The 18,692-nt window shown below is 49.9% G+C and overlaps 1 protein-coding gene across 2 annotated transcripts in view; it reads left to right on the forward strand.

Moving 5' to 3' along the window:
* Positions 1-440: 440 nt before the first annotated feature.
* Positions 441-18,692, forward strand: part of GALNT10 (polypeptide N-acetylgalactosaminyltransferase 10) — a 212,482-nt gene continuing 194,230 nt past the window's right edge. The window contains exons 1-2 of one of the 2 annotated variants that reach the window (XM_057312279.1): positions 623-685; positions 784-935. Coding sequence is in view for 1 of the 2 variants with exons in the window: in XM_026510837.4 (XP_026366622.2) it covers positions 527-685 (159 nt within the window). In the remaining variant the exon portion in view is untranslated. Of the gene's footprint in view, positions 686-783; positions 936-18,692 lie in introns of both variants that reach the window. The other variant, XM_026510837.4, reaches the window with a different exon arrangement.

Below are 18,692 nucleotides of genomic sequence, written 5' to 3' on the forward strand. Positions count from 1 at the left end.
TGGGGGGGGGGGGTGTTCCCCGCGCGTCGAAGCGCGCGGACAGACACCTTCGCTCAACCTGCACCAGTTAGCGCCCAACTCGCCAACTCCGGGACTTTCGCAAAGCTGCCACGGGCGGGGCAGCCGCCGAGGAGCGGACCGCACCATCGCGGCCCGAGAGGGGGAAGAGCTCAGCTCCGGGGCCCCCGCCTCGCCGGGCCGGACGGACAAGAGCCGCGAGAAGGCCGGGGCCCGCGGCGCACAGAGGTCGGCCGCCGAGCCAGAGGAGGGCGGCGCGGGGAGCGCGGCTCGGCCGGCTCAGGGGCGGAAGCAGCGACGACATCCCCCCCCCCGTGGCGGCGGCGCGGTGGCAGAGGCCGGCTCCCCGGCCGGCGAGCGGCGGAAGTGCCGCGGAGTTGGAGCGGGGCCGGCGCCGCGGCAGCTTCTCCTCGCCGAGCTGCTGCCGCCGCCGGGCGGACGGGCGGACGCGCGGAGCTGGGGGCCGCGCGGCGAGGCCGGCGGGGCGCGGCGGGGCTGACCGGCCCCGATGAGGCGGAAGGAGAAGCGGCTTCTGCAGGCGGTGGCGCTGGTGCTGGCGGCCCTGGTCCTTCTGCCCAACGTGGGGCTCTGGGCGCTGTACCGCGAGCGGCAGCCCGACGGCACCCCGGGGGGATCGGGGGCGGCGGTGGTCCCGGCGGTCGGACTGGTGAGTCCCCCAGTTGCGTGAGGTTGGGAACACTGTCTCCCCGTATTCACTTGGAGCCTTCGGTTCCTTCCTCCACCTTTCCCTTTTTGCCTTCTCAGTGTCAGCGCCGCGGAGACTCTTCGGTTCTTCCCATTTTGGAGATTGGGAACATTGAGGCTGGGAGAAGGACAGGAACTTGTCCAGGGCCCCCACGTCAGCCAGAGGCAGAATCAGAACTAGAAACTGAGACTCCTCTTGCTCAGTCTGGAAGGTCTGTTTCTTACCTTAGGTTACCATCCTCCTTTCTGTCCATGTCTGGTATCCCCTTACCTCCCAGCATCTCTTGCTTTTGGAGAGTCCCGTCTGCATTCCTGTATTCCAGGGTGACTCCTTCTTCAGCAGCTGCCAGTCCTTCTATTTAGTGTTGAGGTCTTTTCTGCTTTCGCCGCCACCTGCTGATCCCAGTGTTCCCTACTCAGGTCAGCCCGTTTCCTGTTTTCCCATCTTCCCAATGGGACACCAGGCCTCCCTCCTCTCCCCATTTGTTTACCCTCTCCCCTCCTCACCCTCCCTCTTTCCCAGATCTGTGGGTTCCTTGGAGCAAAGATCATGCTCCCCTTGGAGCTTCAGGTCCTGGGGGAGGAAGGGAGCACCTGGTTCTTGAGGGACCTCCTGCCTTTGACCTTTTGGGAGTCCAGAAGTGGGAGTCCTGGTGGAGGGACCCCCCCAAATTCCCCAGAGGCTATCTGTGCACTGTGTGCCCTGAGGATGGAACATCAGGTGCCTTCCCTGTCCCTTGCGGGGAGTACCTATGATCCCTTTTGAACTTGTCCAGTTTGGTTAGGTGTGTTGTTTCTTGCAGCCAAGACTAGGATCTTAATTGTTCCTGCTTCTTCTGAACTCACCCACGTGTGTGTGTGTGTGTGTGTGTGTGTGTGTGTTGTGTTACACGTACATATAGACTCATGGCAGAAAGCTCTGTCAGAGCACTCCTGCCTTCCCAGCTCCTGGCTCAGGTGCGAGTGAGTGTATACATGCTTGAACTGTTTCACACGGTGGGACATTTCAGGTTTTCTTATAGGATTTCTTTGGCCCCATGGGAAGTGGATGATTTGTCCATCGGGGTCAAACTTGACTGATTGTTGGCAGGATGAGGGAAGAAGCTGACTTTTGAGGTTGATGTTTTTTCCTCTCTCTTCCTGGTATCAGGCTGCTGCCCGGGCAGTCTGGCATCTTGAGCACAGAGGGCTGCTTGCCACAGGGATGACCAATATGGGTACAGCCTGTCACTCTGGTAATTGTTGCAAACTGTCCTGGAGGGCCTTGGTGATCTTTTTGGTAGAGCTTATTGTTTGGAAATTAAGCTTCCTCAGCTCCCTCACTAAACCCCCAGTTCAAACCCTGACAGCCATATTAGACCTCTTTCCCTTAAATTCTGTACATGTATGAGTTTTTCCTTCATGAAATCTTTCTTCTGTTCTCCCCCTATGCCAGCATCAGGGGCAGGAGGTCAGGGTTCTGTCCTCAGCACTACCGTTAACTTGCTGTGTGTGTCCTTGATCACCTCTCATCTCCCTCTCTGAGCCTCCCTTTCTCCATCCGTAAAATGTGGTTATTGGTCCAGGTCCAGCGTTATGATACCATCAGTGAATCAATGAGAAGTACAATGGCCACTTCTTTCTTTCTTGAAGGCTGGGGTTCCTTGTAGCAGCCCTAGCTGTGGGGGCTCCATACTGGACACAGCCCCAGGTCAAGGTGGGGAGTGTCCTGCCTGAGCGCTAACTCTCCTTCAGAATAGCTGTAGCCAGTTCTAAAATAGCTCCTGACATCCTGCCTCTGCCCGAAGAAAGCCCTCGTATTTCATTTGCCGTGAATGCCAGAGACGTCCTGATTTTCATTTTCTATAGACCCAGATGTGTAGAGAGAAGGTCAAGGTTAACTGCCAGTTTGGCCTGAGCTTTCAAAGTAAATTACTCACTTGTGCAAGAGGGAATTGATGGAGTAAGGCAGCCTTTTGGGCGAAGAGAGAGGGGAGCAACAGCTGGGCACTGCTCAGAGCCCTTAACTGGAATGGACAGACAGGCTCATCTGGGAAGGTCTAGTTCTTGTTCATTTCTTTTGCTCTGGAATATCATGAGGAGGAGGAAGAAGACATGAAAGGGTGTGGTGGTGGTTACGGGAGGGGGTGTACTGATGGATTATCCTTGCTTTAAAGAAACTCCCTGTGCTTCCTGGGAGTAGCAGAAAGGAGCTGTTTCCCCAACGATAAGCTCTGCTAGGTGCTGTAGGATTCAGCATTCATCTGCTGCCTTTCAGGAATACTCTGCCAAATTTCCACACAGTGACTTTTTGTGTCACTCTCCTGCAGATGCACTGCACTGGGCTTGGCCCCCGGTCCCTCATCTGAATGTCAGCTGGCCTTGAGGGAGGAGGCTGACTTCTCAGCGCGATGGTGTTCTGTCCCTCGTCCCAGGGCGCTGGAACGCACGCGGAACACGTCCGCCTGCTATCTGGGAAGTCTGGCATCTTGAGCACATAGGGCTTCTTTCGACAGGGCTGACCAGTTCTGAGCTCAGCTTGTCACTCTTGTAATTGTCGAGAATTATCCCAGAGCACCTTGTTGATCTTTCTGGTAGAAATAACTGCAGAGGCTCTGGAAGGAAGTCTGACAGGACTGTATCCAAACGCAAAATATGTTCCCTATGGGTTCGAGGGGTAACATACCCACTGTTAGAGCAGTCTTTTAACTCCTTGACTTCTCCACTGGATTGAAGAATAAAGGGTTTCAAGTGAAGAGCATTTATCATCTGCTAGAGTGTAAGTCTATAGAACTGTCATGCTAGTTCATCCTGGGTATACGTCTGGAGCTGGGTAGGGCAGCTGATTTATAAAGGACACAAAATGCTTTTAGGATTTCAACATTCATCTGGTCAGACAGCTGGCTTCTCAGAGTTGCAAAACTGAGCAAGAAAAGCCAGTCATGAAGCCATCTTCATTTTATTTGTTTGTTTGTTTATTTAAATTTAAATTCAATTAGAGCCATCTTCATTTTAATTTAGGGGTCCCTCCTAGCCCCAGTCTGTTTACTATCTTGGTTTAATCCTGCAGTCTGTTTCCTACTCCAGACCTGGGAACTAGCTATCACACACCCATGTGAGGAAACGTGATGCAGTCCCTCCCCATTTCAGAGCCATAATCTCTTGTGAGAAATGACTTCATTGGATAATAGCCACTGTGGAAGAGAAATTGGTAGGATAGTAGAATACGAATGACTTTAATTTTCAAGTATCAGGAGTTTTTCTCATTGTGTCAGAGCTGAACTTTATTCTTAGAACATCCGGAAATCAGTATCTCCCCCCTCACCCCACCCCTTTTTAGTCTTCCTGGTGGCAGAGCCTTACCCATCAGAAAGTTAAGTACCATAGGAATGTAGCCTTGGAATGATTTCTTTAATTTTCCACAGAGGGGCTGGGACCCTTTATCCTGCTAATCTCTTGTCTTTCTGCATGCCCAGCTGAAATCTGATGCCACTGGGGCTGGGTCGTTGGTTTACCTGAGCAAATCTGGCTCTCTGCATTCCTCCTGTCCTCCTAGGTTTGTAGTCTCCTCAGGAGCCCAGCTGAGGAAGGCCTGGAACAGAGGCCAGGGTTCTAGTTCTCTCTCCTGCCCCTAAACTCCCTGTAGGACCTCAGGAAAGTGATTTAATCTCTTTGGGCCTTGGATCTCTCAACTGTGAAGTGAAGGTTTATATTCAGGAGAGGAAAGGTAAATGTTTATCATAATGGGGCTCCCCTCCCCCGGCTGGGGCAGACATTGCTCATCAGTCTCTTTCCCACTAAGTCCAAACTTGGTTTCTTGACACTGCTACTCAAGGGGAATTAATGGCATTAAAATTTATTTGTGACATCGTTAGGATGTTTCCAACTTTAACTTCCTGGAGTTCCGTGAGTTTGTTTGGAAGCATGTATTGTGAGGGCCCGAACGGTAGAAGTATGTTAAAACAGGTCTCCCCGTACCTAGGTTGTAATGAAGCCACTCCTACTTAGGGATGTGTTTATACTCTGAGGATGTTCAGTCTTTAATCTGTTGACACCAGTGACGCAATGACAAGTAATGGAATCAGGAATGAAAACGCAAAGACCTGTTTCAAAGATAACCATCTAGCTTGCTAATTGTACCTTGTCCACAGTCAACTCTTACACAGAGATGGCATCGGGATCCCATCACTGAAAAACACCCCAAGGCAAACTGGCGGCCCACAGTGTGTCCTGTGGTAGCTAACTGCTCATGATGGTGTTTACAGTGGGTTCTGTATTTTGTATGTATCTGAGCCTCTGCATCTCATCTATGTATCCAAGCTCCCAGGAAGACTGAAATGAGAGTCTTGCTTCTCAGAGAACCACTGTCTTCCCGCCCAGTGCAGTGGGGAGAGGAGGTACCCTATACCTGCTGAGTTCCTTTGGCCAACGAGTGCATCGTGGCCTCCCCTTCTAGAAATGTCTCGAAGAAGGAACTGCATCCTCTTCTAGCACATATCATAAGGCTTGGCATCTGGAAGACGGTCAGAACATGTTTGCTGAATGATCGAGATGTATCGGGGCTTCAGAAGTCATCTAGTCTGCCTGCCTTGTTTTGTAGGTGTGGAAACTGAGGCCCAGGAGAGGGGAGATCTGTTCTCAGAGTGGGGAGTGCAGATCAGAAACTGGTTCTTCTTCACATTATTTCTCTATTTCACCATGAATATTTTTCCCTCCACATGCTAATAATTGATCCTTCTCTACCATTATCCCACATGAGTCAAGATCATTACTCTGAGTTTTGGAGGCTGGTATTTATTGACCAGTTATTATCTGGAACTCACCTGGCTTTTTTGCAGATCCATCTTTATACATTTCTTGCCAAGTTTTTATAGTGTTAAAGCAAGTAAAATGAATTAGATTTTAGGGTGGCAAATGGATCCGGCCCGGAAATTAAGAAATTAAATGGGTGCATCGCACGTGGTATCATTACTGCTATCTGTAGCAGATGGAGCTAGTGTGAGCTAAAGAGTCACTGTAGATTCTCTATCAGTTGTAAGAAACAGAATGGGCTGAAATGAGTAAGGGGCTATACTAGCTCTGGTAATTGCAATGGCTTCAGGTATGGTCTGATCCAGAGGTTCATGCCCTAGACTGAACCCTTGTGGTAGCAAAAAGTGGTTGTAGCTTTTTCCGACCTCATATCCATACCCAGATCTCTGTCTCCTCTGGCAGCTTCCCTAGAAGGGAGAAAGGAAATTTTTTTTCCTCTAAGCGCTAGCAAGATCTCTTTAGGTATCGTCAGCCCAATTTAGATGTAATATGCTCTCTGAACCATTCACACTTGTCAAGAACAAGTGTGCTGATTGACTTAACCCACCCTGGAGCTAGGGTAAGGCTTGGGCTATCGGAATTGTAGGAAGAATAGTTTCCAGAGAAAAATCCGAATGCTTTCATGGAGAGGAGGGGAAATGCAATCTAGGGATGAAGGCAACAAGTGTCCATTCCAGAACCTCTCTGATACAAGGTCCCAAGCAGTCCCTACTGGGGGAATCAGGCTTGGTCCGTGAGGTGAAACCTCTCGGCCGTCCTGGACTCAGCGTCGATCACTGAACCTTCAGTCTGGAGGTCTGTGTTCTCATCCCAGCTTTGCCCTCCCTTGGCTGGGATGCTTAACTCTGGGAGCCTCACTGTCCTCCTGAGGAAAGCTGGAGTGTGGACGCTTGCCAGCGTGGAGTAGAGGGCTGAGATGAAGCGCGGCTGAAAGCTGTCTTTATTTAATCTTGCCTGTGAGTTCTGCTGCTGCCTTCCTTCCCCTCCCAGACGTCCTGAGAGCTGCTGCCCGCCCTCCCCGTGCACACACGCATTCAAAGTCAGTTCATTGAAAATTTCTCTCGAGCTGAAAAAGAACTTCTGTCTCTTCAGCTTCGACTTTTTTTCTGCCTGGCCCTCTTAGCTGGAGGAGGCGGAGTGTTCATACTTTGGAAGCTAGAAGAAGCTAAACAATTCAGCTTGCTGTGGTGGGTGGGTGTGTATTTATGAGTGTGTAGCTTTCTCTCCATGTGTCTCTCTTCTCTCTCTTATCTTTGGATGGTTCCTGTTTGCTGCCCTCTGCTGAGTATAGATAGGAGAAGGAAGAGAAAAAAGCAGGCCCATGTTTTCCTTCCCTTTGGTTTTGAGAGAATTCTGAGCTTCAGATGCTGAATTTTCTTGTGCTTGCTCAGGTGATAAAAGCCACAGCATTAAATGACACTGATAAGGGTGATGATGACACAGATGACAGGGAGAATGATGAGGTGAATAATCGTCATCATAGCAGCTACCATGTGTTTGGCGCTCACTCTGCTAGGCATTGGACTAAGAAGCCTTTACCTGTATGTCTTGTTAGATACTCCCAACTATAAACAGGCAGCAGTGAAGGAGGGAACCAGGGCTCACAGAGGTGCGGGTACTGGCTGAGGATATGCAGCCTGTGGTTGTAGAGCTGGTATTTGAGCCTGTGGGTCTCTGACCCGATGCCTAAGCAGGACGAAGGACCTGTTTCCCACCCTGGCCTTCCATCCATTCCTATGAGGCTGCTAGGGGAGCCCTGATGTCTGAGCAGATGGGAAAGACCATTGTTCTAAGACTGAACCTCTTCCGTGGCTGAGGAGGAACCCACGAGATCACTTGGTGGTAGTGTGACCTTGAAGACGAACCCTCATCCAACCCCCCACTGAAGCCCCATGGGCAAAGGGACTCCCCCATCCTCCTAGATTGAGACACTGTGAGGCAATGTGTAGGGCTCTGATTGGAGCTACACTGCTTGATTCAGATCCCTCGCCTTGGGCAAGTCACTTGACCTCTGTGCCTGGATTTCTTGGTCTGGAAAATGGAACAGTATTCTATATATTGGGGGGTTCTTTTGATGGTTGAATGAATGAATTGTTGGGAGCTGAGCAATCTGAGGATAGGTGGTTGGCCTCATGGCGCGGCATTCGGAGGTGAAGCAGGGCCGGTCTCACTGATGATTGGGGGTGGGAAGAAAGGTGCGTCTGCACAGGCTGCTCTTTGTACCCCACTCCCTGCCTCTTTGGAATCTGAAGCAATTATTGAGGGTACCTTCCCACTTCCTACCCTAGGCAAGAACCCAGCTCCTCTGCATCCTTCTAGGAGGTATTCTTTGCCATCTCCAGGAAGTTTTGGTTTTATGTTTTTTTGTTTTTAGAGAGAGCATACATGCGAGAGGGGGTCAGGGGAGAGGGAGAGGGAGCAAGAGAATCCTAAGCAGGCTCCACATCCAGTGCGGGGCTGGATCTCACGACCCTGAGATCACGACCCAAGCTGAAATCAAGAGTCTTAACCGACTGAGCCATGCAGGCACCCCCAGGAGTTGCTCCCTGGGCTTAGTTCCCCTGAACACTGATCTCATCATCCACCCGCTTAGATCAGAGGACCTTCCAGGAAGGCACGGCCTTGTGCTTCTCCCTGCTGCTTGCTCCTTGTACCTGTCAGGCTCTTCCATGTCTCTCAGCCTCCACCCGCACTGCTCCCTTGCCTCTCACACCTCCTTCCCTGCCACCTGGCCCCTAAGCCTCACTCACCCCTGTAGCGGCAGCCTGCAGTTATGCTCTCTCCTGCAGGGACCCAGAGCCCCTTCTATAAATGTACCATGCAGTGTCATTGTTTTTACTTGGTCTGTCCAGAGTGTCAGCTCCTGAGGGTAGGGACTAACCTCTGTTTCAGTCACCCACTCTCTTTTGCCTAAAATATTTGCTGAATGACTGAAGAGCGAGTGGATGATATGGTTGGTACTCAGTAAGTGCGGGCTGAGTGCAGGCAGCTTAGCCTTGAAGAGCGGTTCTTCGAGGGTGCTTCGCAATCCCTGGGGAGCCTGTTAACAATGGGGACTCCAGGGCTCATGCCCAAGGAGCATGATGGGGCCTGTCTGGGGTGGGCCAAGGATGCACGTGTTTAACAAATTCTATCGAGAATCCATCCGGAAATTCTTGCCTCTCGGCCCACATCCTCAACTTGTCAGCACCCGTGAGAGGCAGACCTCAGCTTCCCCAGGGGCCCACTCCATTCTCCCCAGGAGCACTCTGGGACTGTCTTTGAACTTGTATTCGTGAGGAGTATGTTTATTTGCAGTTTCCCAGGTTGGCAAGCAGTGCTCCCAGAGGGCTCTGCGGTGCCTGTTATTCGTGGCACTCTGTCAGGGGCCAGCGGTGGAATCAGGATCTGGGATCCGGGATGGGCCTCTGCCAGGGGGCATGAGGACTCTCTGGGGTGTCTAAAGTTGTGTTTCCCCTGATGCCTGTGGTCTGTTGCCCTTCCAGGATGGGTGCTCTGCCCTCCTGCCATGGGGGCAAGGAGGAGGTGTCTGTAAGTGGGGAGTGGGGAGAGAGTATGGAACCAGGGCCTCCCTGGGAAGGTGTAACATTAGGAAGGCTCTGCGCATCTCTCCCTTGAGCTGGAAGGAGTGCGGGAGTGGGGACAAGCTCCTCTGATGCCAGGCCCACCACTGACACATGCTCGCTCGCTCTGTGTCCCACTCGGGACCTCAGCTCCAGCCTTATCCTAAAATGAGCTCAGTGGTCACTGCTTCACAGTGTCCCGGTGAGGATTGCATTAAAGATGACAAAGCTGAGGTGCAGAGGGATTCGGTGACATCTCCAGGGCCACACAGCTAGGAAGTGATGGAAACGGGATTCCAACCCGGGTGTCTCACTCACACGGAGCACCTGGCCTGAGGCTTCCTTCTGCAGCCTCACTACCTCCTGGCCCTATGACCTGGGGGGAATCTCCCTTTACCTTCTTCCCCAGGACGCAAGGAGGCCACACGTGCTCCCTCGGGCAGCCTCCCAGGAGCCCAGTTAGCCGGGATTGTGTGTGTACGAATCTCTCCCGTGAGTTACAGATGTGAAGCAGAGGGTGCCGGCAGGGGCTTCTGGAGGAGGGGGTTTCTTAAAGGGAACAGGTTGGAAACATCTGGCGGGGGAATGTGTGTGAGAATTACTTCCTGCTGCTGAAGCACGTTGTATGTGCTCAACTGAACACTGTTATTTTTGCATGTTTCCTCCTGAGTATTGATCAGAGTCAGCTGCTGACAGTTAAAAAATGTGTATGCATGTCTATTTGTGAAATAAGTTTCTAAATCTGGCACCTAACTAGGGAAAAGTTTGTGATCGTGTTTTGGGGGCGTTGGGATCTGTAGTAGGATTCCTGGTCATTTTATTGACAATAAACCTTAATGACTCTCTCCCTCAAAGAACTTCATGTGACATTTGTACTATTTTTTTTTTTAAACCTTACATGTATACTTTAATGGAGATTGCAGACTGGTGGCCTGTGGCCAGAAGTACCATTTGGCTTCTGTGGGTCACCCAGTGTTGGCCCATAGTTGGATGGGCATCTCTATTTAAACAAAATTTTTTTAAAGATTTTATTTATCTATTTGAGAGAGAGAGCGAGAGAAAGAGCAGGGAGAGGAGCATAGAGGGAGGGAGAGGGAGGGGAAAGAATCTCAAGCAAACTCCATGCTGAGCACAGAGCCCGATGCGGGACTCGATCTCATGACCCTGAGATGGTGAGCTGAGTGGAAACCAAGAGTCAGACGCTTAACCTATGGAGTCACCCAGGTGCCCCAGGGCGTCTTTATTTTTAAGTGTTAGAAAGTCGTCAGTACTTGAACATTGGGATATTTCACATTAAAAAAAATTCTCACTTCTGGCTTATGAGAAAAAAATTAGAAGAAAGTGGCTGGATCTAGGTAGCAGTTGCCTGCTCTGGACAGGCCTCAGCTCAAACCTGGGTGCTTCACCCTTTCTCATAACCAGCCTGGCCTCTGGAGACATGTGAGTTTGGGAGCCCTCCTTTATAACCTTTGTCTAATTTGTTCTCTTTATGTCATGGTGGAGGCCCAACAGGGCTGATGACCCCCACTTTACAGAAGAGAAAACCGAGACTCAGAGGGCATAAGTGACATGACTAGTCACAGAGCCAGTAAGTTGAGGCTGTTCCTTTTTGACTCGAAGCCTAATGCACTTTTCGGGGGTGGGAGGGATGCTTACTTGGAAATATAAACATATAAACCTTAGGCTCTTGAACAAAGTCACTTATTATATTCCAGCTCTATCTGAGCCCAAGAACCATTTACCTTGTTTCTTCTGTGTTTTTATGTGTTCTGAATTTGAGGGCTACCCTGTCTAATAACGTTTGCTGCAGCTGTGTCAGGGGCCGCTGTAGGTTTGTTAGAAATGATGTGAGCACAGAGTCCACTTTGTTTTCTGCCTTGGACTTCCTGGCATGTCAGGAAACCCCAGAACGTGCATTCTTGTTACTGCCAGCGTGGTGGGAGTCTAAAAGGAGAGGAAGGACAGCATTCCAGAAGGAATGGCACATGCCACATTCCCTTGCCTGAGGGGGCCTCAAAGGCATCTGGGGGCACTTCTGGAAAAGAGAGGGCCTGTGTGAGGGCTCTGAGCTAACTGGGTGAGGCAGTTCAGCTGAACACAGCTACCTGTGTCTATGAGTACGGGACCCTTTGCTGGGGCGGGAGTGGCTGCAGTTCCCCTCCCCCCACCTGCTTCAGGAACCTTCCTTTAGAGGTGCCAGGTGGCTGCTGGTGTGGCAGTAGGGGGCGGGGTGTCAGGCCCAGAAGGTGTGGCAGCTGGTCCCGGGCTGAGTTTGTTCTCTTTGAGCCCAGGCTCCATAGCAGTGACAATAACAGTCATTAATTTATTTTGACAATAATGATCATTGATTTATTGAGTTCTTGGGGCATGCCATGCCCTGGGCCCTTCTCATTTCTTCAGTGCAGTAAGCGCTCTTACTGTGGTCATTTCGCAGATGGGAAGGCCAAAGCTCAGGAAGCAGCTTCCCAGGCCTGCAGGGGACGCACGTGGTGGGACTCTGACTCAGATTTCTGACTCTCAAACCTGTGCTCTTAACTACCATGCTTTATTGACACCGTGGAAAGGCATGGCACCTCTCTTGGCCTCCATTTCCTCCTTTGTAAAGTGGGGATAATGTGTCCCTGGCATGCCAGCAGAGTACCGTAAGAGGGACTCGTCAGCTTTCCAACCTAGTCTTCTTGCCTGTGCCCCTCGCTCTGGGCAGTTGTCAGACATTGCTGTCTGCTCTGTTCTCTTTCCTGCTGGGGTAGGCAGGGCTTCTGTGTTCTGGAGTGCCCGGGTTTCCCTAAGGAGTCCACCCGGTATGTGTGGAGTGTGCCTCCCTGTGCCTCCCTCCCCAGCTCAGATCCTGGCTGGACTGCTGCCCTTCCCCTCCCCTGGCGGTGGGAGGCCTGGCCAGGAAACAATGGGGCACATTAAGAAGGCTGCCAGGTGCCAAGCCAGAGGTACTGAAGGGACATTTGATTAGTTTTAACCCTAGTTGTCAGGCTTTTGCTCTTTCTTGCTCTGTAGCAGTGAAGGGGGAAGGAAGCTGGGATGGCTTTCCTTTCTGCGTGGTTCATGTGGGCTCTCTGACTTTGGGTGTGAGTATGCCTCTTCTACCCCTCTCCTGTCCTCAACCCTCTCCACTCTCTGTTTAAGTCTGTCTCTCCCTCCTGCCCTCCAGGCCCTGCTGTCTCTGTGCTGTGTGTCTCTTGCTCAGCAAGTGATAAGAGATGAGACTGAAGAATCCACAATTCCAAGGCACTATCTTTCATCTTGCTCCATCTCCCCCAACCTCATCCCTGCCAAGAGGTCAGCCATCTTTGGCTTGAATACCTGCAGCAAGAGGGAACTCAGTCTCTTAGCTCAGCAGAGTCTTAGGTAATCTGCTGTGGCTCAGGGAGGCTTAGAGGATTTCTTGAGTGCCCACTATCCTTCTTTTCAGGCTCCTCTCAAATCTTTCCTTTCCCAGAAAGTCTTTTCTGATCTTTCCAGTTAGAATTAATATCTGTCTCTTGGAAATGCGCATAGAATTTAATTTGTCTAGCTTTAGCAGCACAAATGTTATAGTGCTATGTTTTGCCATTTCTCTAGGCAGAGGAAAGTAATGTTGAAGGAGCTTTCCCAGTAGGACAGCCCGTTGGGTGAGGTTCCAGCTGGAGAGAAGGGATCCCAGAGAGCTGCCATGTGGGCCTGGGCTTCCTCCTGTTTCTAGAAGGTCCATCTCCAAACTTGGCCAGTGTATGTTATGTATTCTTTTAGTCCAGAGAATATGTTAGGCTTTGTGGGCCATATGGTCTCTGCAGCGACTTCTCAACTCAATCGTTGTAGTGTGAAAGCAGCCAGAGACAATACATTAATGAATGACTGTGCTGTATTCCAATAAAACTTTATTTGCAAAAACAGGCAGCAGACTGGTTTTGGCACGTTGTGGTTTGCTGTCCCATGTTCTAGTCTGTTCCCAGTGGAGCAAATGCCTTTAGTTGCTCTGTGACCTTGGGAGTGGTGAGGTCCTTCTCCCAGGAGCACATCCTCCATTAAATGGATGAATGGAATGTTATGGGTTGAATCATGTCCCCAAAAAGATATGTTGCAGTCCTAAACTCTGTACCTCAAAATGTGACCTTCTGAGGATATAGGGTCGTTGCAGATATAATTAGTTCAGATGAGGTCATGCTAGAATAGGGTGGGCCTTTAATCCCATATGACTGACTGGGTTCGTTACAAGAGCGGAGACACAGTGAGGGACAGGACTGTGGGGAGACTGACGCGGAGACCAGGGTGATGCTGCCATAAACCCAGGAACGCCTGGGTCCACCCGCAGCTAGGAGAGGCATGGATGCATCCTCCAGAGGCTGTGGAGGGAGCGTGGCCCTGCCAGCACCTTGACTTTGAACTTGTACCCTCCAGAACAGTGGAACAATAATCTCTGTTATTTTAAGCCATCTAGTTGGTGGTGCTTCTTTATGGCAGCCCTAAGACACGAATACACAGACCATTTTCCATTTTCTCATCAGATGAGTGTGTTCGTGTGTTGTGTTGGGTAGAGGTGGATAAAACACTCTGCAAGGCAGGCATAATTGTCATAATCTCTTCCAGCTACTTTGATTCCTTTTTAATTCATGGAAAAATCCTCTCTTCCTATGGAGGATTAGCATATTACCCTGGACTTATGTATTCTTTAAAGCCACTCTCCTTATTAACATATCAGCCTCTTTTTTTTTTTTTTTTAACTTAGACATTAACCTGGAATACCAATGGGTGAACACATGGTGCATACTGCTTTTTATTTAACCATATTATCTTTCTTTTTCTGAGTTTCAACTATAATAATTTCAGCCATTTCTTTTTGTTCTGGGTCCCAGCTTACTTGGTTTGGGGGCTTACTGTGTGTTAAGTGTAGAAAACAGCCCCTGTCTTCAGAAGCTGGGTACAAGGTACCTGGACAAGCTCATGGTGATGTATGCACAAGGCAGAGCATGCTTACTACTGCAGGAGGGGTCAGCCCAGTGTTGTGGGGTGCCGGGAGGGGCAGATCACACTGATGGAGGTCAGGAAGGACATCTAGAAAGTGGTGACTTTTAAGGTGGCCCTGGGGAAGGATTGGGGCCTCTCGGGTAGCAGAAAGCGGGGAACCCATTCTAAGAACAGGAAGTAGGCCAAAGTTACTGAACTTCCAGATGTCTGTTAAGTAACTGCAGGGTTAAGAGCTCTGCTGGGAGGCTGGGAGGCTGGCGAGACTGGACTTGTGGAAGTAGGGAACCCATGGACAGTTTTTACACAAAAGATGATCTGAGCAGAGGGACCCGATCAGAAAGGTGGATATGGCAGTGTGGGTGGCACCAGAGGCTGTGGGCCAGTTTGGAGGCTTGGGAGTGGGGGGAGAATGAGTCCGTTCATTTGTGCACTATTCCCTGCGGTGGCCCAGACACCGTTCCAGGTAGTGAGGCCATGAGGGGGTGTAACCTGCAGCCTCTGAGCATCAGACACTCATCATACGAACTATACCACACAGGCTACTTTTGCCAGGCACAGTGTCAAATACTTTATATAGATTCCTGTTCTTAATCTTCATAGCAACCCAAAGGTATACATACTATAATAGCCCCATTTTATAGATGAGGGCAGTAAGCACCAGGCAGAGGAAATGTTGCACCCCAGGTCACACAGTTGGTCACTGATGGAAGTGGGATTGGCCTGCAGGATCCTGAGCCTTCACCACTAACCTTGAGTCCATACACCCAGCAGGTCATTCAGAATAGTAGGATCTCTTTCTGGTGAGGGGAGGTACAGGTTCTAACTGAGCACGCAGGAGAGCAGATAAACCTAGGTGGCTGGGTGGGTGGAGCAAGGAAAGGCTCTGGAAGGGGGGAATCTTCACCTAAGTCTTTGAAGCTGAGTGGGATGATTTAACCAGGCAAGGAAAGGGCTACACGTGGAGTGGGGAGTGCAGGCATTTTCGGCAGAGAGGACAGCACAGTCAAAAGCCCAGAGTAGGGAAAGCAGCACGGCATACACAGAGCCTTCCAAGTTCAGTGTTGCTGGCCCCAGAAAGTAAAGCCAGGAGTAGACCTGGGAGAGGCTGGAATGTAGGTCGGGCCAGGTCCATGGACTGGTCTCTGCCTTGTGGTTCCCAGAGACTTGAAGGGTGTTGCACAGAGAAGTCCTGTGACCAGATTTGCTTTCTGATGGGTCCAAGAGTTGGAGAAGATCCAGGAGGTCATTTTGTCAATCACTGTCAGATGTCTGCATGTGAGGCCAGATGACACAGAGGAGCTCCCAGGACAGGACCCACGACGCCAACACGCTCCAAGCATGCGACGTGACTCGGGAGGCTCAGCCCGTTGTTTAGCTGGTGTTTGGGTCTGTAGTTCTGCTTCATTCAACATGTCATTTATCCAGCAGATTTTGACTGAATACTGAGCGTGCCCAGGCTGGCTTTCCACTAAGCACTTGACAGTCCAGGAGGAAAGGACATGGGCTCTGCCCTTAAGGACCTGCTGGACCACTAGGCAGATAGTTCCCGGGCAGCGGGATGCAAGCAGTCGGTGAAGTGGGCGTGGGGCCCCGAGAGCGTGGCAGAGGCTGCCCAGTCGCCTTCAAGCTGATCTCCCGGCTGCCACTTCTCTCCCTGTCCCCGGCCCACCCCACTCCCAGGCTTATACGGCCACACGTTTGCCTGGATTTGAATCCCAGTTCTGCCCTTCACTAGTTGTGTGACCTCGGAACTTACTGAATCTTTGTGTCCTCTGTTTTAAAATGAGCACAACAATAGTCCCTACCTCAGCAGATAGTTATCAGGATTAAATTAGTTCACATACACAAAGCGCATGGAATAGCGCCTGGCATATTAGAAGTGGTCCATGGTGCTATTATTATTTTAGGTCCAGAACCCCTTAGCCCAAACCCCTCTATATGAGGCACATTTTAGTTTTCAGAATTATGTTAGGGTTCAGTCAGGAGAGAGGAACCACCCAGTAATCTAAACACAGAAAATTTAATATAAAGAATTATCACCTATGACAAGAAATTGCAGTAATGAAGGATTGGCTATCATGAAGTAGAGACGTTCTAAATATATTCTAAAGGTTGTGAGAATGGCAGGTGTAGGGGGCGACTATGACGCTTACGGCTGAGAGCACCACGGAGCACCCCCCCACTCCTGTTGAGATAGAGTTTCTAAGGAAGACCCCCCTCTTGGGGGCTGAGATAGAGCACTCCTGGAAGAGACCCCCAGGCTGAGAGCGTGGCTTTGTTGGGAAGGGTCCAGGTGTGCAGAGAAGCAGCTCTGGTGCGACGTCAGTGAAATGTGCTGGGGAAAGCTGATCGTGGCCAGGTGTCCCGTGGAAGGCATTCAGCACAGTACTGCGCACGGGAGTGGGTGTGAGGGGAAGCTGCTTGGTGCTGTTGGTCACTGCTGCCGGACAATGGGAAAGTTGTGCTAGAGAAGTGGTAACCAAACTAAAGTGAGTTTGCTCCTTGGTGAGTCACAGATAGGAAACTCTACCAGGCGGAATTATCGCACAAAGGAAACTTTATTTGCAGCAGATAAGGAGATCCTGAGGAATAACTTCCAAAGCTGTGACTCCCCAAGCATGGGTGAATGGGTTCTTTTCATTTAGGGTTAGGATGAATATTCATCACATACAGAGGTGGGCATAAGGTCACACATGTGCTTTAAGGAAACGTGCCTATACATATATTGTATGTTAGGTAAATGAGGCTTGTGCCCCTCCTTGGGTAGAGATTTTAGTATAATGAGGTGAAGGTAGTTGTCAGTCACCGCATAGGTCACTCCATGGTGCTTCTGCACAGACAGAAATTGGAAGTGGAGCTGAAACGGGTCTGGGTGGTGTGGGCCGCCAGAGTTCTTTGTCCAGGCAGTCAGTATTGCTTGCAGGGTGGTTTCGGTTTCCATCACGGGGTGCTTTTGCCTGAATTAGGAGATAAGCTAGAAAAAAGAGCTTAAGGAAAAATGTAGGACAAAGGCTGGTGGGTACTAGCATGTGAGTGGTCAAGGTCAGGTCCTGGGGTCCAGCTGGTGACAGAGTAATCCACGCTGCCTGATGGGCAAATACACCAGAACCAGGATGAAAAACAGAGGAACAGGAAAACCCCCTCCTCCTGCAGTGTCTCTCCAGCATCTTCTACTGGTCACTGTGATTACTATTAACATCACGTTATCTGGCAAGGGAAAAATGTGTCAAGGGCCCAGATCCATTTTTGCACAGCAGTGAGTGAAGGGAGTTTTGTGGTTGAGAGGCAATGAGTTGATCAGTGAGTGGCACAAGAGTCTTTCAGATTTAGGAAAGTTGATACACGGCGTGTAATGTATTATTTAATAGCCCCAGTAGGACCTGTGGTAGCTCCCTGTAATCATAACACATTTTTTTCCTGTGGCAAAAATATAAGAATATTCACACTAATGGGTAAGTAAAGGGTATAAATAGCTCATGTGCATTCAGGTCAGGTTTCGTCATTAGATGAGTTATAAAAAAAGCTTTTGGGGCACCTGGGTGGCTTAGTTGGTCGAGTGTCCAACTCTTGGTTTCAGCTCATGTCATGATCTCAGGGTCCTGGGATTCGGCCCTGTGTTGGGCTCTCCGTTTGGTGGGGAGTCTGCTTGTCTCCTTCTCTCTGCCCTCTGCCCCTCCCCCTGCTTGCATGCTGCCCTCCCTCAAATAAATAAATAAATCTTTAAAAAAAAAAAAAAAGCTTTTAGATTCTGAGATTGAGGCTAAAGGATTGTTGTCCCATGTTGTTTCCATCACTTTTCTCCACACAGCAGCCAGAGTGGTCTTTTTGGAAAATGTACATTATGCCACTGGCTAAGATAAAGACTAAACTCCACTCCAGATCCCCTCCCTATGCCACCCTCCCCGCCCCCTCTGCCCTCCATTCATACCTACCTTGAACAAACCGTCTTGCTGCATGGAGCGTTCTTCACTTGCCCTGTCCCTCCAAATACTCATATGCACACACATGCACAAATGGCTTGGCTTCAGAGCTCGGCTCAGGCGTCAACCTCAGGAGAGCCTTAGCACCTTCTTCCTAGCCCTCATCCCAGTTGAGGCCTTTTGTTCTTTAAAGCACATGTCTTAGTTTGTGATTACACAAACTTAGTTGATTAATATGTCACCCTATGAAACTACAAGTGCCGTGAGGATAGTGGCTGTGTCTGTTTTTCCCCCTCATTATTTTATCCCCAGTGCTTTACACAATGCCTGGCATATGGCATATGTGATCAATGAGAAAATGAATGGACAGGTTTGGATTGGATCCTGAACCAGGAAAAAAAGAATTAGCTATAAAGGACATTATGGAAACAATTGGGAGAATTTGGTTATGAATTGATGAGAGAGTAGTATTGTATCAGAGGTAAATTTCCTGACTTTGGGGTCCTTATTTCTAGGAAATACATACTGAAGAATTTAGGAGTAAGGGGTTATCATGTCTTCAGCTTTCTCTCAAATGTTTCAGGAAACAAATTATAGTTTAGAAAGATGGGGGGGAGAGAGAGAATAAAACATGTGGAAGATGGTAAGAGCAAACATGGATGAAAGATATATAGGAGTTCATTATGCTGTTGTTGCACCTTTTCTGTAAGTTCAAAGTTACTTCACAACATGATGT

This window comes from Ursus arctos, unplaced genomic scaffold (genome assembly GCF_023065955.2).
Source record: "Ursus arctos isolate Adak ecotype North America unplaced genomic scaffold, UrsArc2.0 scaffold_15, whole genome shotgun sequence".
Classification (NCBI taxonomy): domain Eukaryota; kingdom Metazoa; phylum Chordata; class Mammalia; order Carnivora; family Ursidae; genus Ursus; species Ursus arctos.